The sequence below is a fragment of the Periophthalmus magnuspinnatus genome, chromosome 2 (assembly GCF_009829125.3).
Source record: "Periophthalmus magnuspinnatus isolate fPerMag1 chromosome 2, fPerMag1.2.pri, whole genome shotgun sequence".
Classification (NCBI taxonomy): domain Eukaryota; kingdom Metazoa; phylum Chordata; class Actinopteri; order Gobiiformes; family Gobiidae; genus Periophthalmus; species Periophthalmus magnuspinnatus.
In genome coordinates this window covers 7,621,215-7,642,153 of record NC_047127.1, presented here as the reverse complement: position 1 = coordinate 7,642,153, position 20,939 = coordinate 7,621,215, and the positions used below count along the sequence as shown (strand labels likewise).

The 20,939-nt window shown below is 37.8% G+C and overlaps 2 protein-coding genes across 2 annotated transcripts; both read left to right on the top strand.

Annotated features, from left to right (window-relative positions):
- Window positions 1-2,225: 2,225 nt before the first annotated feature.
- Window positions 2,226-10,669, top strand: LOC117382358 (actin-related protein 3-like). The gene is made up of 12 exons (XM_033979528.2): window positions 2,226-2,442; window positions 2,998-3,053; window positions 3,660-3,784; window positions 4,626-4,736; window positions 5,231-5,326; window positions 6,223-6,330; window positions 6,916-7,059; window positions 7,463-7,636; window positions 8,287-8,379; window positions 8,455-8,580; window positions 9,300-9,383; window positions 10,560-10,669. The coding sequence occupies exons 1-12, from the start codon at window positions 2,399-2,401 to the stop codon at window positions 10,653-10,655; spliced, it is 1,257 nt and encodes a 418-aa protein (XP_033835419.1). The 5' UTR covers window positions 2,226-2,398; the 3' UTR covers window positions 10,656-10,669.
- Window positions 10,670-13,280: 2,611 nt separating this feature from the next.
- On the top strand, window positions 13,281-16,054 carry LOC117382369 (uncharacterized). The gene is made up of 3 exons (XM_033979538.2): window positions 13,281-13,396; window positions 14,434-14,751; window positions 15,535-16,054. The coding sequence occupies exons 1-3, from the start codon at window positions 13,321-13,323 to the stop codon at window positions 15,822-15,824; spliced, it is 684 nt and encodes a 227-aa protein (XP_033835429.1). The 5' UTR covers window positions 13,281-13,320; the 3' UTR covers window positions 15,825-16,054.
- Window positions 16,055-20,939: the final 4,885 nt, after the last annotated feature.

The window sequence follows — 20,939 nt, the reverse complement described above, 5'->3', positions numbered from 1 at the left end:
GCCCTACTTTTTAAATGGAATATTTTATTTATATATATATATATATATATATATATATTAATGGAATATTGCATATTAAAGCTCAAGCAGTTTTCTAAACTGGACTTTCGGTCGAAGTGGGAGGTTATAATTAACGCCGGAGTTAAAGGGTTTTCTCCAGACTACGGGACGGAAGACTCGCTCTTTTCAAACAGTCATACACACACTAAAGGCTGTGTGGATGTGTTTCATACTACTACAGCTATTTCATACAGACTTCAGAACTTTTATTGAGAATTGTTTTTTTTTATTCTGGCTCCAAGTCACTTACTGGGAGAGAAATTGTCCCAGGGTCAGATTTCTTTGCCGACACCTGATTTACATGTTTGTAAATCTGATTGTGATTATGTCAGTGCCTCAGCATGAACCTCACCACACGTCACTGGTGGACAGTTTAGAACAGCAACAATGCAAAAATATTCAATTTTGAATATTTTTAAGAGTTTAGAATATTCTGAATTTTTTTTTTCTTGGTTAAAGGCATATGTTTTCCTGCACCTGTTTGCAGAACTTCTAATGAGCCACATTGTTCCAAAAGGCACAGTTGTTATTTCTCGTTGTTTCTTAATCGTTGCAAATAGATACAAATCATTCTTCAAATATGACTTTATTGTGTTCTATCAAAATGCTTGTTCTATTAAAATGATTAAAACATTGAATGTCCTCATATGTGGACCTAATTTTTCTCAGAAACTACATAATGTAAAAAGATAATTCTTTTTTACACTCATCAGGTCCAATCAGCCCAAATAACAAAGAGAAATGAATCAAGTCATGCAAGAGCTCGGGTCCTAGGAGGTTGGACACATGGTGTATTCTTGTGGCTTTTATTTCTTCAAACATTAAGATTTGTATTTTACATTTTCTAACTTCAAATAATGTTTTAACAGCTGGAAAACATGCTTTTTATATTATATCTTTGTTCCCTGTTAGATATTTAGGTGCTTGAGCTCCCTCTGCTGTGAGCAACAGGAAAATAAATGAGGCCCAATGTGAATGTGCCATGTGTGAGGCCAACAGGGCCATGATTCATTGTAAACACAATTTGATGGCAGAACCATGTCCTGTGACGAGATCACAGGGCATCGTTCTGTGATGGATACAGACCCACATGTTTGCTTGGAATAAAACTGAAAGTAGTCCAAGAATTTAAGAATCTGAGTCACACTGGACCCTTAACTGTTGTTCAAACAACATGTAAAAGGAACAGTGCATATACTCAAATATAACTTATCAAACTCTGCAGTGATGTATTTAAATGCAATGATTTTACATCACCCAAATAGCTCCATTACTAGTTGGACAAGCAAAACTACTACATTGGCTGAAACTATTTATTCAAAAAGCATACGAGATTAGACAAAAAAGCCACTAATCATCACTACTGCAGAACACTAGATAAACACACATTTCTTAATTGTATACAAAATTATACAATAAGTTATCCCAAAGTTTTTAACAATCTGGCTCCACCTCCTCTAAAGGAGTTTGTGAGAAGAAATTCAAACTGGGAAACAAGACCAGGTTCTAGACGTGACTGCTCTGTGCTGTTTAACAAAAGTGCTGTCTTTTGTGTATAGAGCAGATCATACATGGAACACACTGCTGCTCACAGAGACACTCAACACTGGCAGCATTTTCTAAAGCTTTAAAACAGCGGGTGTTCGAGGGTCAAATATGTCACCATGTTTAACTAAATGACGTTTTACTATTGAGGGGTTGTTTGTCTAACTTCAAATAAACTGTTCTCTTTCATGTAGTGTGTGTGGCAAGGCAAGTTTATTTGTATAGCACAATTTGTAAAGTAATTGAAAGTTTTACAGAATAAGAAAGACATTAAAATCACAATACAACAAATCAGGTTGTTACAGTAGTCTAACCTACTGGAGACAAACACATGAATAAGTCTCTAAGTCTGTTTTTTACAGTTTACCTTTGATTTTTGCAATGTTTTTTAGATGGTAAAAAGCTGCAGATGTAATATATTTGATGTGGATGTTAAAGGTCAACTCTGAGTCCATTATTACCCCTAGATTTTCAGCCTGATTTGAAGGTTTTAGAGAGAGAGACTGGAGGTGACTGCTAACACTTTCTCTATGTTTCTGCATTTTGCAGAACAGGTTTGTTTTCAGGACAAATCTCTCTCCATGTGGCGTAAATAAAGTCCTTCACCACATGGGGGTGCTGTAGAGTTTGATTCAAGTGTAAAAACCGATGAAGGAGAAACCTGGCAGTACCCGGAAGCGCTGCTCAAACCGTGACGCTCTTCATTCAAGCTTTTATATAAATGACTACACTGCTTATTTAGACATTCACCAGATACAGTAATTATTAACATCTCGAGGTAAACGCAGCAGCCATGGCGGGCCGGCTCCCGGCTTGTGTAGTGGACTGTGGCACGGGGTAAGTCACCAAAAATGAGATTGTAGTTAGCATTAGCATTAGCATTAGCCCAGATCCGCTCCCCACGTACACACACCCAAACAGCGGCTGTCAGACTGCAGCTAACGCCCAGTACAACTGCTGTCTGTCGGCCAGGAGGGTGTTTACGTGTCCCTTGTGTTCAGCAACCTTTAAGTCTGTGACTTTTCCAATAAACAACAAATTGATAGAAGGATAACTTAAAATGGCTTTCCTAGAGATGTACTGTATATATTGCAAACTGGTAGGGAATGTAGCCAGCTAATGCTAATGCTACTTCCTGGATTGTGTCTTAACTTCCATGTAATTTCATCTGTTTGTTCATGATTAGGAAACCAGAAGTAACATAACGACATTTTGGATAGTACTTTACTAAGACATTATTTAGCTTAAATATAGTAATGTGATTCATATATAATCTTCTAACGAACAGCAGAGTGAGTAAAAAGTCAGTAAGCCATTTTGGCCACTGCCAAATTGTATTGTTTCTTGGTTGAAATGAAATCTGATTTAATTAAGTTGACGTCCATTTTGCAGGTACACAAAGCTCGGATATGCTGGAAACACAGAGCCACAGTTCATCATTCCCTCATGTGAGTAACATGTCAACAAAGACATTTATTATGATCATTTAGATGTATTTCCCATTTGTACTTTTGTTGATATATTTAATTGTAGCCCTGTCATGATAACTTGATAACTTCATGATAAATTTTGAATTGCGATATATTGCAAAGGTAAATGTAGACATTAAACGATAATATTGAACCAAACCAGAGTAGAATTATCCCCAAAAACGTATTCATGAGTTGCAATAAATAAATTGCAAAATACAACACTTACGTATGTAGTTTGGCTCTATAATGTCATAGAAGTTCATAATTTAAATCTTAGCTTATTGGAAAAATAACCCAAAATGTCCCACCAATACAAAGAAAAGGTACACACACTAAATACTTTACTGACATTTAAAACAAAGCAGAGAATATTTGCAGATAAAAACAATAGTCAGGAGAACGAGAGAAGAATGAGAGAAGAATGAGAATAAAACATTTTGCATTTACTCATTTCAATAAAACAGTGAACATCATCATTTCGTGGTTGGACACTGGACACTGTGTTTTAAAATACATTTCTTCCTAGGATTGGACTATTGGTCATTTGATGTGATCATAACTGTGAATAAATGTATGTGACAGGTATTGCAATCAAAGAGTCAGCCAAAGTGGGGGACCAGGCTCAGCGGAGGATGATGAAGGGAGTGGATGATCTGGACTTCTACATTGGAGATGAAGCAATCGATAAACCCTCCTATGCCACCAAGGTACAACCGCTTCTCGACAATATACAAATTACTTTCTGTATTTTGTGTCTTGATAGAGAACACACTGAACTTGCTACCAGTTTTTGTTTCACCTTTACTGGCCCAGTACAGAGATTAATTATAAACCAGGTCAAACATAACCTGGATGACATGTTGAATTCTTGCGATATTTGTTCAGTTTGCAAACTCCCGAAAATCCAGCTGGACAGTCTCCACTGTTGTGATTTCCCGTTTAACCAGTGGTTCAGCCCAATCACAGAGGAGAATTGTGGTTTGTGCAGAAGCCAAAAGTGAAGCACCCAAATGAACCAAAACTAACTTGACAATGCAGAGCCCTGAGCCTATTTTAGATGAAATATTGAATTTTTTTTTATTTTTGTTGATTGGTTGTTCCTCTCTTGTGACACTTTGGTCAATTAGATACAAATATTTGTTGACGTTCCGTCTTTTCCCGATCATTTTCAGTGAGAGTCATTCTGGGTTGCTAAACATTTGCATAGAATCATCATAGAATACTAAGCCTTCCATCCACCTCAAATTTTGCCTTCCCTCTATTTCCCTTTGCCATCTCCACTCAGTCTGTAGAGCAGTTTCTTCCTGGCATTTGGTCCTACCTAGGAAGGATATCTTGTTTTTTTTAATTGTTTTGTTTCCTTTGTGTCATTTTATGTAGATTTGTTTATGTGAAGCACTTTGAGGAGCTTAACTTGTATTTTAAATGTGTTATATAAATAAAATTGAATTGCATATTGCTGAGTTAGTGGAAAATGTTTTTAAATATATAAAACTACAGTAAAAACCTGTAGATTAACCTGTTTAAGAGTGTGGTTCTCTGTTGCAGTGGCCTATTCGTCACGGTATAGTGGAGGACTGGGACCTGATGGAACGCTTCATGGAGCAGATCATCTTCAAGTATCTGCGGGCAGAACCTGAAGACCACTACTTCCTCCTGGTGAGACCTGCTGATTCTGGATTGATTGTTCTATTGTCTATCAAATAGAAATTCCTCAATTGAAGAAACCCATCATGGATCTAATCATGATCACACTTATATCATCAGCTCTCTTAGCCTTGTTTGGTTATCACCTGATTTTTAATGTCTTTAAAATGAACTATTTCTGTTTTTCACATTTTTAACAATTTGCAGTGGTCCAAAGTTATCCCTCACTTACCTTATGCATTCTGAGCATCCTAATTAGTTTATGAGCGCTTTTCCCAACTTTAAGAGTGAAGTTTTACCGTCACTGTAATACCTACAACAACTAGTATGCCAACAAGAACTAACGTGATAACAATGCACTTACTGATTCTCTGACAATAAAATGCTTAATAATTCGATGCAGACAGCACACTGGTTTAATTTTGACCTTGAATCTGACTGGATAGGTCATGTGGATAAATGTACATGTGCATGCTTTCTTATTGGACTGTGTTGTGTGCAAACAGACAGAGCCTCCCCTGAACACTCCGGAGAACAGGGAGTACACGGCTGAGATCATGTTTGAGTCTTTCAACGTCCCAGGTCTCTACATCGCTGTGCAGGTACGGCTCTCGTGTCTTTTAAAGCGTAAATAAACTTTTTTTTTTTTTTTTTTTTTACCACAGCTGTGTTTTAATAGTTTAGTGTACTGTTCCTAAAATAAATGTATACAGATTTGTGCTGCCTTCATTGGCTTCTGCAAGTTTAAGTGCTTGGTGACATCACGCAAGATTGCCCTGGTTACAGACAGGTGTTGATTACAAGCACCTGGCTGCAGGGGCGGATACCTGTTAAACCAATCGCACTGTTCCTTGTACATCCAAACCCCCGCCCCTCCTCACCCCTCACTCTCCCCTTTAGTCCTCCGGGTGTTACCCAGTTTAGCAGCTCTATTCAAAATATGTTTGTGGGCAGAGTTGAGGTGTTCCACTTTGATGGTCATTTATTAAAAAAAATAAATAGGTTTGGTTAATAATACTTGTAATACTTATTTGGGCTTTAACACTCAAGTTTAGTGTTTTTTATTTACATATTTTACAGTTTTTAGTATCATGTGTATGTAGTGTAATTCATTGTATCTAATTTCATCCATTTTTCTTGTTCTTTCTATCTGGGCGACAGATGAATTTCTGCACAGATCAAAAACAGTACTCTTATCTGTACTTAGAAAATTATAATAATGAGTTACACACAATGCATACAATAAAAATAAAATAAAAATAAAATAAATTAAAAAAAATTATAGAATGTAAATTGTGGAGGAGGCTCTTTATTGTCGCTTGCGGTTTTAGTTGCTTCTTTAGACAGACAAACAACCGCACATTTTTCCCTCCATTTTTACTATTAGTCTCTTGTGGCCTTAGCGTCATTGTTGCATTTTTATAAATATATTTTGTTATATTTCTTACACGTTGACGTTTTGTATTTAATATGTCATTTTGAAATCGTGTTTGCTCAGGCCGTGCTGGCGCTGGCTGCCTCATGGACGTCTCGACAGGTGGGAGAGAGGACTCTGACCGGGACAGTGATCGACAGCGGGGATGGGGTCACTCATGTCATCCCTGTGGTACGAATAAACACACATACCTCACACACATCATGTTTCTATCTATATGTGATCCATATTTTAGCCTGAATGTTTTAGATCCATGAGGGAAATGCTGTGGTCACCAGTATCTGACTACTTTTGAAATAACTGTAATTACTTTTAGAAGATGTACTCAGTAAGTAGTAATATTTGAATACTAGTTATTTGGAATAAAAGGAAACGTACAGCACAGGAATCAAAGCAGAAATTTTTCACATTAAGTACACTTTGACATTAGGTTCTATAACAAGCAGAGGTGACGCAAACAGTTTTTGTATTTTGTTCCTTTGGTTCACGGCATTTGACACCAAAAGATGACAACATGTGTCACCTGTTTATCTTTTTACAGTTTTACGACACAGTTCTATTGATTCCACACATTTTTGGCAGGGAAAGAGTAACTAATTCCATTATAGTTACTTGCTCTGATAACTTTTAGTGCTCACTTTTAAGTAGTTGCATTACTGCTTTACCAAAAACATATATATTTCTAAAACTTTAGTATGACATACAGAGTTGTTGGCGTGGGAGAGCAGTACTGACCCTGGTCCTGTTGTGTTTCAGGCTGAAGGCTATGTGATCGGCAGCTGTATAAAGCACATTCCCATCGCGGGCCGGGACATCACCTACTTCATCCAACAGCTGCTCCGAGAGAGGGAGGTGGGCATCCCCCCGGAGCAGAGCCTGGAGACCGCCAAGGCCGTCAAGGTACTGCTGCTGCGAGACTGTGAGGAATGGAGTATGCAGTGGAAAAACATTTGGAAATGAGATGGTAGAATGTGATTTATTAGTATTGATACTTGCTCAAATGAGTATCTATCTATGTTAATACTAGTTTTAGTATTGATTAGTATTTGATTTTTGATACTTTTGAAAACCCTAATGTGTATGTGATTTTTATTTATCCATATCAGTACTTGATTACAAACAGTTGCTAATACCCTCCATTAGTGTAGGTATTTATGCAATTGGGATAAATTATATATATATACTGTAATTGGGAAACAACTTTAATTTTCTTTAGGTTATTCTAGATTTATTTATTTATTTATTAATATTTAGATTAGCTAAGGAGTTAGTCATAAAACCACTTGTTGTATTGTGTGTTCAGGAGCGCTTCAGCTACGTGTGCCCAGACCTGGTCAAAGAATTCAACAAGTACGACACGGACGGCTCCAAGTGGATCAAGCAGCACACTGGGGTCAACGCCATCACCAAGAAGGAGTTCAGCATCGACGTGGGGTACGAGCGCTTCCTGGGGCCAGAGATCTTCTTCCACCCAGAGGTACTGCTCAAATCGGATTGTAATACTACTCACTGAAAATACTCTTTTCTTTTTTTTTTGAATAGTGCTTGGGAAAGATGGAAAATCATATGAACTTAATGTATTAATCAAACATTTTTATTCACCAAACCATGATACCTTTCCAAAATAATAAACCAATTGGATGTGAAAATGCTCAACACATTTTATTATTATGCATCTGATTATTTGAATGGGAACAATTTACATTTAAATAAACACATTATTCAAAATTGACTTTTTTCACCTGTTAGAATATTGTACCCTCATGAAACACATACCTGGAGTTGTATTTCACTTTATTCACGATAGTTTCAGTTATCCTCTGTAAAAAGGCCTCTGAGCTTCACAAAACACTTTCAAATTACCAGGATTGTGATGTCATAGATAAAGAGCCTGCACAGACTCACTGACAGACTCGTTTTAAGCATTTCTGCCATCAAATTGTGTTCATTACTACTGCACGCTTACGTTAGCATAGTGATTAGTGGTAATTGGAGATGTCGCAAGCTCAGTTTCAAAGTCACTGTTCTGTTGGTCTGCCCCAGAACAGCTAAGGCTCCCAAAAGAAGTCCAAGTTTACTTTTCAGTTGAAGTCATTTTGTAACCTTGCATGTTCATCGTGTGTCCAGTTTGCCAATCCAGATTTCACCCAGCCCATCTCAGAGGTGGTGGACGAGGTCATCCAGAACTGCCCCATAGACGTGCGGCGCCCCCTGTATAAGGTAACGAGCACCGCACCATTTAAATGCCTATTTGGATACGCCCTGTGCTAATGATTGTGAACGCCCTTTCTTCAGAACATCGTGCTGTCCGGAGGATCCACCATGTTCAGAGACTTTGGGAGACGTCTGCAGAGGGACCTGAAGAGAACTGTGGACGCAAGACTTAAAATCAGTGAGGAGCTCAGCGGAGGCAAGCTCAAGGTTTGGACAGAAAACAAAGATGTAGACAAAATGAACTGATTAAAGGGCCATCTGATCTGTTATAATGCTGCTTTTCTCATCACAAACATACCTGGAGTTGTGTTTTGTTTCATTCACACATATTTAACACACAAACCCTGCATATTTAAGCTGAGTTCTTATGTCAAATGTGTTTTTAAACTTCATAAACATTCACTAGAATCATATGGATGATTTCAGCCAATCTCTACTGAACAATAGGTAAAAGATAGCTGTTAACTTAAACTATCGCTACATGACATCACAAGGTGGAACAGAGCATTTTGAGGCTTTGGAGACTAATAATGCAGGATTACTCAAGCATGTGTGAATGAAACAAAACACAATTCTGGGTATATTTTGATGAGGAAATGACATTATAACATGGCTTAAAACTCACAAGAATAGATTTCGTCTAATATAGGACCTTTTAAGGGTTTAAAGTCAAGTAGAGAGCAAGTCAATTCATTCAAAAATCAGCTTCAGGTTTTTTTTAAAGGCGAGATATGTAAAAGCATGTGGTTTGTGGCAGAATTCAGATTTTTTTTTGTTCTGTTAAGTAACTTAAAAGTTTGTCTCTCAGCAAAAAAATGAATGAGAACCAGAAAGAAATCGCAATGCAGTTTGAAATCACAAGTTATTAAGTAAGGTTTGGTTGTATGATGTAATACTAGGGTGTTTTTTTTATTGGGTCTTTGCAGCCTAAACCCATTGACGTACAAGTCATCACTCATCACATGCAGAGGTACGCCGTGTGGTTCGGAGGCTCCATGCTGGCTTCAACTGTGAGTACTATTTACAACAGAAGCATTTAGGCAACAAGTCCAACAAATCCAGTGCAACAGTTCAAATGAGGCGAAAACATAGCTGCAAGTTTCTAACATTTAACAGGCACAACAGCACGCTAGCTAGCTCACTGTGTCTCAAACTAACTGTCACTTTCATTAAAACTGGAAAACATAAAATAAACAACCTATTAAAATTCAAATTAATTCAAATAAAGATGACCAAATAATATTTAGATGTAGAATACTTAAGTTTGTGGTGGTGTTTTAATATATATATATAAGGCCTCAAAATTAGCATTAGCATTGAGAGACAAATGGGAGCAGAACCTATTTGAATCTTGATCAATACAATATGTGCTGTACTGCAGAAATTATCTACATCTACGACGTGATTTGAAATTACACGTATTTCATCTCACAATGAGCAGGGTCACCTCTGCACAGATCTGATATCTAATTTCACCTACTGGCATCACTTGTTTGTTTCCATGGAGATAGCTTTAATGCCATACTGTGGGACATTCCATCAAAGTAATAACATGGTAGACTTTTCAAAACTTACACAGGGCACCTTTAAAACATTCCTGGTGAATTTCGCCGCTCTTGGTCAAGCAAAAATGTGCCCATGGAATGAAAGTACAACAAATTTCATACCCAAAATTAAAAAAATTCTTGTTCTATTGGCAGAAAATAAAAAAAATGTCTTCAAGTTAAATAGTTTGCTGAATAAATTTTAAAGGCACTGGACCTGATTTTTAATCAATTTTAATAACGTGAAAAACAGATCTAGTTCAGGTTAAAATATTCTGCAGTGGTCCAAAGGTATCCCTCACTTACCTTATGCATTCAGAGCATCCTAATTATTCACCATGATGACTTTATAAGCACTTTTCACAACTTTTGCAACAGTTTTTGCCATGACTGTAAAGCTAACAACAACAACTAGCATGCTACCTGCGCACTTCCTGATTATCGTACCATAATTTGCTACATAGTTGGAGGCTGACAGTACACAGCAGGCTTATTTTGAAATAAAGTGTTGCTTATACAATATGTCTGTACTGGGGAAAGACACATTTTGCTCAAATACATGGGGGGAAAAAACAGGTACACATGTTTTTAGATAATACTTTTTGCATCCCTATGAATAATGCCTCATCTGTTGTTTCTTAGCCGGAGTTCTACCAAGTGTGCCACACCAAGAAGGACTACGAGGAGATCGGGCCCAGCATCTGTCGCCACAACCCCGTCTTTGGAGTCATGTCTTAGGCCGACCAATCACGTGAGGGCACAGGGCTAACCAGGTAGCGCAATGGCAAAAACAAACAAAAAAAACTACCCACAAGCCTTTGCACCGATGCGCCGCACTTAAGTAAGAAGCCGTGGACCAAACAGGAGCGCATCAGAGCTAAGAGGTGAAAGGAAAGTTAAGGGCAAACTGGAAATAAATAATAATAAAAATAATATTAGTTTTGCGTTCCTCTTGATACTTTGCAGTGGCATCTTGCATGTATGTCTATGGCGGAATGTTCAGCAGTTACCATGATGACATAATGCACACATTTAAAAAAACATATCAGACTGTTTTTGCTAGATTGTCTGAAAACTCAAGAAAAAATACAAAATAGATTTAAACAACACATTTTCAGGAGCCTGTGATCAAAACAAGCATTCATGATCGTGTTTAGGTGAGAGCGTCTCACTGAAACTGTTGGCTAATGCTAGCTGTAATGTCAGTTAAAGCTCTCCTGTAGTAGTTCCAACTAAGTCGGTTCTTTATGGTCAGATCAGATTGTGTTAAGAGTTAAAGTGTAACTTGAGTAACAGAGCTTCAGACAGAGCAGTGCCTCAAGTTAGCTTCACCCCCCCTCCCCCAGGGAATAGTCTCATGACATCAACTGCAAAGTATCAATCTGTTCTTATTCCTTATGTATAAATGCAATTGTGTGTATATGGGATGGGTACTTTTTGCTATGTGTAAAAAAGAAAATACATTCTAAAAAATAATGGGCAAGTTATGGAATGGAATTTTGGAACTTTCAGGAATAATAATTGAAAAATGTAAACAAAATAGAGACTTATCCTTTTTGTATTTTTAAAGTTGTGATGAAGTTAATGGTTTGGGTAAAAAAATAAATGGTTAAAATGTTTATTTTTGTCTTGAATTTATATTTACTGCCTGCTCTTTGCTCTCCACAACATGAAATCTGGAATCGTGTTTGCTGCAGTTTTCCTGTCTTTCTTTATTTTATGTATTTGCTAATTTACTGTCATGAAACCCCCTTTTTTAAGTGAACTACACGAGGAGACATACCAAGCATCAGCAGTATAATGTTTTTATTTTAAACGTGCACTTAGGCCTGTCGCAATAATTACTAGATCGACTTGCATGAAAGCAGGGGTTAATATTTATCGTCTGTACATTCATTTAGCTTTAAGATTTAAGCTGTGAAAGGTTAAATGAATAACTTCTATAACTCATTACAGATGCAAACTAAGTACTTCAGTTTCATTCCTTAATTTGTGTTTTTAATTATATTTTACATTTACAACATTTTTGAGGGAATATTCTGCCATTTTTGTGTCAGTGGCATAAATTAGTTTCAATAGTATGGTTTATCGTCTATATTTACTTATTTACCTAACTCATTTTTGAAGTACGATATATTGTTATCGTAACAGGCCTAGTTGCACTGTGTCAGTTTTGGTGAAGGGTCTGTCACCTGCTCGTTTCCTGAAGATAATATCACCTATAAAGTTACAGTTCCCATTTAATGAACTCAGTTTGTCCATAGAAGTCTGCACAGATATCATTCATTATTTTATCTTAACAGGAGATGCATGACATAGAACAGAGGAAATTTACGTTTCACTATGGACCTGTGGAGTCTTGGTTCAAAAGACCAAAGCCATGATTTTAGTCACACTTCATCCAGCTACAAAATACATGTTAAAGACAAAACCAAAATGCAGTGAATGTGACCTGTTTTTTGATAATGTTCTGGGGGAGGGTGCCCAGACCAACTGCTCCTGTTATAGGTCTCACTGTATGCTCCCCACTTTTCAAATAGTTATGACGGCCCTGAATTTTGAAATTACAGTTATTGACTGCTACTAATTACTGCATATGGGTTAGTCCAAATACAGTGAAATTTGTCATTGTCACGTGAACCTTATTTACTTACAATTGTGTTTGTCGCCATCTTGTGATCAAATACCAGAATACACCCAGAGAATAGAAAAGGTGTGTGCATAAATATATAGATTTTTTTTTTCCAAAGTAGTTGTAGCAGTAGTAATAATACTACTAACAATACCAGTAGTGCTGACTGAATGATAAGGGCATGGTAGTAAGTAGTAGGCTAGTAGTTGTACTTATATTTGCTCATATGTAGTTAAATGGCATTGGGTAGTGCTACTTAATATTGCACATATTGTTAAGTCTAATAATAAAAATAAGTTGTAAGTTGCCTACCAAAAGTAGTACTGACTGCATCATACGGTGGTGCTAGTAGTAGTAACACTGATACTAAATGACACATATTAATTCTAACAGCTTAACAATATCAAAAGTAGTACTGAATGAATCATAGGATAGTAGTAGTAGTAGTTGTTGTTGCACAGTACTTAAAATTATACATATTGTTAAGTCTAATAGTAAAAATAAGTTATATTTGTAGTAGTAGTAGTAAGTAGCCTAACAATACCAAAAGTAGTACTAACTGAATCATAAGATGGTAGTAATAGTAGCAGTAGCAATATTAGTAAATGTTCTTGTATTTTTCCAGGGTGTGTCAACATATCCTTTTTTAAGCTAAGCCCCTCCCCCCTTAACCCCGCCCCCTGGCCTGTCTATATAAAGCGTGCTCTTCCTGGTGATCGTTGCTCCACCATGATTCCTCAGCTGCTCAAAACTCTATGTAAAGACAAAGCTATGACAAGAACATCTGCGTCACTGCTTTTCTTTCTCCCGGTTATATGGAGCCATGCCCCGCAACGGGACTCTCCAGGTACTTCTACTTTTACTATAGTACTATTTCTACTCTAGTACATAAGTGACTACTGCATGTGCCCAAAGATGTATTTAGAGAGATTTTGGTTTCAAAAAATTGACACTGGGGCATAGTCATTTATTTTATTCTGGTTTTGTTTTTTTTTGTTTTTTTATGGCATAGGAATCTTGTGACGCAGTTTTTCTTTCCAACTGTGATAAACTTAAGGGCGTGTCCAACTTCCTCTTTTTAGTTTAGGCATAATGTGTATGTTTTTTCACAGTTCATATTGGTACTGTATATAAATAACGATAAAAGATTGCTTCCCAAAGTGTAATAGTTTAATTTGGAAGTACGATAAATAAATCCCATAGATGTTTTTTATTGTATTATAGATCAAACTAGTAATCATGGAGTAATGCCTCTGATACTTCCATTTGTCAGTCCAAATCTAAAAAAAATAAGTTTAAAAAAAGGCTCAAAGCTTGTACAGATTTTGTTTGCTTTGTACCTTTGTCTTGATCCCTTCCTGCTTGTCTCCATGGAGATGTTATCGCAGGAAAAGCAAACAATAACATGTCCATGGAGATAAGTTACACAGATATCTAATGCAATTCTTCAGAAGATATCTGTGTAGTCCCTCCCTTAGATTTCGACAGAATCACTTAATACCCAAGGTATTACAGAGGAAGGCACCAGGGCACAGGGCAGCCAGTTTTTAGGAAGATGCTCAGCCTTAGATTTAGAAATCTGAAATTTCTAATTCAGAACTTGAAATTTAAAATGAAAAGGTTGAAAAACAGGATAGATACTTAAGTCCCAGAAGAAATAGTTCAGAGGATTAACAATTTTATAGCCGTAGGCCAGTTGAAACACCACAAGGAAACCACAGAACATCACATAAGGAAGTTTATCCATCTACCATCTGCAAATTTATTTTATTAGATTTTTTTCACTTGAAGACGGGGTAGATGGCAGACGTGAGACCTGTTCCCTCATTAAAATTTTAAAAAGTTCTTTCAAAATGTTCACTAACTTAATTTTATCTGTCACAGAAATCATCAACATCACCTCTGGAGGCTGGTGTGTGCTCCCCTGCCCCTGCGCCCCCAACTCCACTCTGCTGCGACTCCAGTGGGTCCGCCCCGATCTGAAACGTGACGGCTACGTATTTGACCTCCGACCTTTGTTACTGCACCCTTCCTACCGCGGACGCGTTCACCCAAGGGACTCCCATCTCAATGGTTGTGATGTGATCCTACAAAACATCACCTCCAACGACACAGGGGTCTATGAGTGCTGGGCACTGCACAGGGGCACGGGGAGCGCCACTAAGCTAACGTCCCGCCATGTCATCCAGCTGAGGGTCAAAGGTCAGTGCAAAACTACAGATCACGAATAGATTACAAATTCCCCATGTGGCTCTACTTCACTGGCTTTAACCTGCACTCACTATACAATACATGTGTATATATATATATATATATATATATATATATATATATATATATATATATATATATATATATATATATATATATATATATATATATATATTAAAACAAGAAAACACAACTAGCTCTTTTTAAAATGTTTATAGTGGTCCAAAGGTTCCTCCGTTACCTTATGCCAGTGGGTGTCCAAACGTTTTTTTTACTGAGGGCCACAGAGTAGTGGATCATTCCTGTGTGTACTTTTGACAGAGCCGCCATACCTTTAATAAAGCTTGAAATCAATTTTTAGGTCTGAATCACTATGCAATGTAATGTTATTGAGGTTTTAGTGGTGGAATTTACATTTGCTTTAAAAATGACCTATAATCAATTGGTCCATTTCAGCAGAAAGTCTGAGGGCTGCATATGGACCCCAGGCCATAGTTTTGGACACTCCTGCCTTATGTAGTCTGAGCATCCTAATCACTCACCGCGGTGAGGCCAGGAGTTTTTCAAGGACAGTAATGCGAACAACAGCTAGCATGCTAACATGCAGTTTCTGATAATCAGATAATACAACATTTTCAAATTCGATGCAGACAGTACACAGCGGACTTATGACCTGACTTTTATATCTGTACAGGGGCAAGACTACCACAAGACAGCACCATTACTACATATTTATTTATACTAATTTAAATTTTTAACTTTTTTATTTCACAGATCTACCAGGTGGAGACAACCGGGATCCGAGGGTTGAAGAACAACTCCCCCCGCAAAGATCGCGCTACGGCCTTATATGTTCTATTGGATTTCTAACGATAATTTGTTTACTATTCATCTGCGCAACACAAACGCAACGTTATCTCGAAGTTACTGCAACAGATTCTTTACTATTTATCTGCACAAGATGGACGCGACGTTATCTAGAAGTTTTCTCGAACATTTTTCAAACAAAGCCCTCTATCCCCCCCCATCCCCCTTCCCCTGAAACTACTATACTAAACTGCTAGAGCAGTCTAGTACAGTAGTTTCATCCCTTTCATCCCCCTCCCTTGGTTGCTGCCTTATCGCGGCGGAGGGGTTTGTGTGCTCAAAGGATTCTGGGAGCTGTAGTGTCTGGAGCCTAGGGCTCCTACAGGGTTTCCCATGGCAACGAGGTCCCAGAAGATGAGCCAGACCAAAAGCAACCGACAGAACTACACAATTCAACTGAAAATATTAAAGATATTTTTGTATGAAATGGTTTGGTTGTGTCTTCAGTGTAATAGTAGCAATAAGCCAAGTTAAAATACCCACAGGAAATGATGAGTATTGTAGGAGTAGTAATAGTTGTAGTTGTAGTATTAATTCTAGTAGTTGTAGTAGTTTTAGTAATAAGTATAGTAGTTGTAGTTTTAGTAGTGGCTCTAGTTGTAGTAACAGTAATGGTACTTGTAGTAATAGTTCTAACTGTTGTAGTTGTAGTAATAGTTGTAGTTTTAGTAGTAGTAGTAGTTATTGTTTTAGTAGTAGTTGTAGTAATTGTAATAGTATAGAAATGGCATCAGTAGGGGCTGCAGTAGGAATATACACAGTGATTAGAAGTAGAAAAATGAGCAAAACTACAAAATATGTAGTAGTACTTCTACAAAATGCATTCAAAATACTTTCTATATTTTTGTGTGTGGTTGTTTTTTGAAAGCTGTCATAGTTGAAGTAACAGTCAAAGTATTAGTAGTAGTAATAGTAAAAATAGTAGCTGACTGTTACGTAAAATAATAGTCATAGTAGTAATGATAGTACTTAGAATTAGTAGTAGCGGTGGTTGTAGTAGTATTCCAAGTACTGATAAGCTTATTGGAAGTTATCTCGAATTTTTCTCATACAGAACTTCAGGATTTCACCAAACACTTTGCTGGGCCCATGCCGTAATACTTCTCTCTACAAACGCCCCGGCCTCTCACAGAAACTGCCCCCAGCTTCCTCTTTAACCCCTGTTCGGCCGTGGGGCTGCAGCGACACCCTGAGGTACCAATTACACAAGTATAGTAGTAGAAATAATACTACATCTTGTCAAACTTATAACATTTTAGTTCTAAATAGGTTGGTTTAGGTAGAGTTGGAGTATTTATAGTAGGCCTAATAGTAAGAGTAGCTGAAACAAATACAGGTGGTAGTAGGAGCAGAAGAAGAAGATAATGGGGCGAAAGTAGCTCAGTTCATAGTGTGTTTGTGCACTGATCCACAGGTTGGCAGTGTGATTCCAGTCCTACAGATGAATACTGCTGTTGTATCCTTGGGCAAGACACTTACCCCCCCCCCCCCCCCCCCCCCCCCAATGTTTAAGCAATCCTTTATTATTAGTCTGTCCACATCTCCAAAGCTCAAATTGTCTGATCCCTCTTGTTATGTCATGAAGCGATAGTTTTCAGCTGTTTTTTTAACCTTTAATTCAGCAGAGATGGGCAATTCCAGGGTTGAAATTTTCCAAAACGTTAATTAAAATCCACAATTTCTTCAAAAACATTCCCACGTTCCATTTCAAAACTGAATTCGGCCAAACCATCTAGTGTCCCAGTGTCGTTATAGTTACCCCGACAATTACTTCTTCTTTTTTTATTACAAATGATTAATTAATTTCGACAAAGTCCTCCTCCCGAGTCCCGCCCCGACGACTCCTGTTTGACCGTATCACAATTTGACACTAGATGAAGATATTAATAAATGAGACTGTCATATTCCATTTGGTGACATGGGAGAAGGGTGCAGTACTGGGGCTGATCACTGGAGAACGCTGTTGGCTCATCGGTGACGTGGGGGGTGGGGGGGGAGTCGCACGCGGGGACGGGAGAATGGAGAATACATTAGCACGTGTTAATGAATTCCGTCAAACAAAAGGCAGCGTGGTTAGCGTGGAGGTGGTCGATAATTGAAAGTACTGACACAGGAGACCAGCGCTGGAAAGGTGTATAAATACTACAGCGAGCCGACTGTAAGGTGGGAGAAGGTATCAGAGCTTAAAGGGCCCATATTACACTGTTCTCTGATCTGTTATAATGTTGTTTCCTCGTCAAAAACGTACCCGGAGTTGTGTTTTGTTTCATTCTCACGTTTAACTCGCAATCCCTGCATATTTAGGCTGAGTTCTTCGCTCAAACTGAAAACATTCTCTTCCACTTTGTGATGTCATGTGGTGATACAGGAAGTGCTGCACTGTGTTTTAAACTTCATACGCTTCACCGGAATATGGATGATTTCAGTTTGGAATTGTCGATCTGTACTGAACAAAATGTAAAAAGTAGGAGTTAACTTGAAAACTATCACTTTATGACATCACAAGGTGGAACAGAGCATTTTGGGGTTTGGGGATGTAAACAGACACAAAGAAAAAAGAAAGAAAACACAACTCCAACACGATGTTTTTGATGAGATAACATTTTGATGTGGTTTAAAACTCACAAGAGTCAATTTAGTGTAGTATACGACCTTTAAATTCGCACTAAGCAACTTTTCTAGTCTGTTTGTCTCCATGGAGATGTATTTGCTTCACCTAAAATCTTCCACTGTATAGCATTAAACATATTTATAACAATGGATACAAGTAGTGACGCCATCAGGTCAAGTTACAGGTCAGATCTGTGGAGAGTCAATCCCGCTCAGCAAAGCCATAACATCTCCACGACGACAAGCAGGTAGCAAATCCTCCACCAGAAAATACATGGAGCTGGTATTTAAAGGCAGAGTGTGTAACTTTGTGGAGGTTGCGCATCACCTACACGATAATAAAAACTCCATAAACATACAAATTTCAAAACATACCTTGGAACATTCTCTATAGAGGTAGATATGTTTTGTGCAATATTGTGGAATATTATAGCCAAAGGAACAACATTTCCATGAAAACAAGCAGATAAGAGTCAGGTTTGTGGAGATGCAAGCCCGCTCACAGTAAGGAGGCATGTTTTTCAGTGCAATAAACATCCAAAATGAAAAAAAATCTCACATTTTCCCAAAACATACTTCACCATTCCCAACCCTTTCCGCTCCTCATCTTCCTCGCTCTTGTGACCTCCTGAAAATCCTTGCTTTCATCCATGGATTCCCTCATCTTCATTATTCTCAAAGGTAGAATTATCAGTGCAGGCGGCCATGTTGGATTGTGAGAACGTGTAAAGGAAGTGGAGGATGGGGTAAGAGCAAATCCATCTTGTATTTCATCCGAGCAGTTTCATTTTAGTTTTGTATTGTGAGCGCTTTTAAAGGGGTGTATATTCTTCGGTCAAAATGCCTGCAGTACGAAACGTCTCTGCCCAATTAGCAACTTAACAAAAAGTCATAAAACAGTCACACTGACCCTAGAGACATAAGTCAAATCTGGCAACATTTTTAAGTCGTTTTCTATTCTACATCATTTAAAGGCCCTATATTACTCAAAACTGACTCTTGTGACCTTTACACCATGTTAAAATGCTGTTACCTCCTCAAAAACAGACCTGGAGTTGTGTTTTGTTTCATTCATGTTTGAGTAACCCTTTATTATTAGTCTGTCTACATCTCCAAAGCTCAAAATGCTCTGTTCCTCCTTGTGATGTCATGAAGTGATACCTTTAGTTCAGTAGAGATTGGGAATTCCAGGGCTGAAATTTTCCAAATGATTCTAGTGAAGGTGTATGGAGTTTAAATACACAATGGAGCACTTCCTGTATTGCCATGTGACATCACAAGGTGGAACAGAGTGTTTTCCGTTTAAGAGAAGAAGCCGTTTAAGCTAAATACGCAGGGTTTGTGTGTTAAATGTGCGAATGAAACAAAACAAAACTTCAGGTATGTTTTTGACAGGGAAACATTTTAACATCGATCAGAAAATAGCGTAATAAGGGCCCTTTTAAACGCTCTGAAATAGATGTTCAAACGCAATCACACTTCACCTGCATTGCCCATTCCAGTTACAAAATGGCTGGTTGCAATGGGCAGCGCATAAAAATCGTCCAAATCACCATGTGAGGGGTCAACTACGGCAACCTCAGCCGTAAATGGGAACAGTCGAATGAGAAAACACCACTCACTTGCTAAAAATCTGACAAATGTTCGATGTTTCGCCTATTTTCGCCTATATCCAGCTATCTTAACTTGAGCATTGACTTCGCTAATCCACCTCTTCCAAAAACGTAACCCAAACTAAACCACCCCCCACTCATCTCTACCCTCGTCTAATCTCTATTTTTAATTTTTTATTTTTTTTTTCAATTTGTGTCTTCTCTCGTTTGGTAGACGACATTTGAACGCAGATGTCAGGAAGCCATCGAGCCCCCATCGTAATGAGATAACAAGCTTTCGTCAAGAGAATTAGCGCTATTGAAAAAAAAATGATGAGATTAGCTTAGCGGTACGGATCGCGTAGACCCGTATCAGACCTGCCCTGCCAAATCTTGCATCTATTTCTGGTATTAATTACAGAACGCGGGCTGCTGCTGCATTTTGATTCATCGGCGTGTATTATCTCCCATTTACGCGTTGAAACCGGAGATTATACGGTGCCTCGGAGGGCGTTTGATGCCTTGTGAGGGGCCGTTAACCCATGTCTGAGACGACTGTTTTGAGTGTGTGTCTAAATGTGCGTTCTTAAGCCCTAAATTTGATTAGTTTGTGAGAATTTATTCAATTAGGGGCAAGGTTTGGAATAGATTTTGGTTGGTACCCGTAGCTACGACAGAACAGTTATTATTTGCCCATCGATCAGTCTAATTTCGTTCGTACATCTAAAATCGTACATCTAAATTTGGGATATTTGCTAGCATCTGACATATAATGAAGTCAATGATATTAAAATGAAGCAATACTTTAAAATCTTCCAGCATTTTCAAATTCTGGTCACCTTCGTCTTTTAAAAACTGAATAATTACATTGAAATCGTCCACTGAAGTCCACATGATCTTTACCTGAGTATGAAATTGTTTAAATTAGCCAAAGAATAATCGTTGGCAAAACTAGTGACATGGCTAATTTAGTATAATCAACTAAAAGAAACTAAAATAAAAATGTCCAACAACGCCATGTGGGACCATAATTAACTTTAGCATAAAAGGTACGCAAGTCTGTATATTGAGGCAAAAAAGATTTCCTTAAGTCAAGTTATTTATTTCATG

What these genes read in the sequence shown, in the direction of transcription:
- LOC117382358 (XM_033979528.2), top strand. Translation starts at nt 2,399, where the DNA reads ATGGCGGGCCGGCTCCCGGCTTGTGTAGTGGACTGTGGCACGGG. An exon ending in ACAGTTCATCATTCCCTCAT is followed by an intron (nt 3,054 to 3,659) that starts GTGAGTAACATG and finishes TGTATGTGACAG; the next exon opens with GTATTGCAATCAAAGAGTCA. An exon ending in TCAGCGGAGGCAAGCTCAAG is followed by an intron (nt 8,581 to 9,299) that starts GTTTGGACAGAA and finishes GGGTCTTTGCAG; the next exon opens with CCTAAACCCATTGACGTACA.
- LOC117382369 (XM_033979538.2), top strand. Translation starts at nt 13,321, where the DNA reads ATGACAAGAACATCTGCGTCACTGCTTTTCTTTCTCCCGGTTATATGG. An exon ending in CCCGCAACGGGACTCTCCAG is followed by an intron (nt 13,397 to 14,433) that starts GTACTTCTACTT and finishes TATCTGTCACAG; the next exon opens with AAATCATCAACATCACCTCT. An exon ending in CATCCAGCTGAGGGTCAAAG is followed by an intron (nt 14,752 to 15,534) that starts GTCAGTGCAAAA and finishes TTTATTTCACAG; the next exon opens with ATCTACCAGGTGGAGACAAC.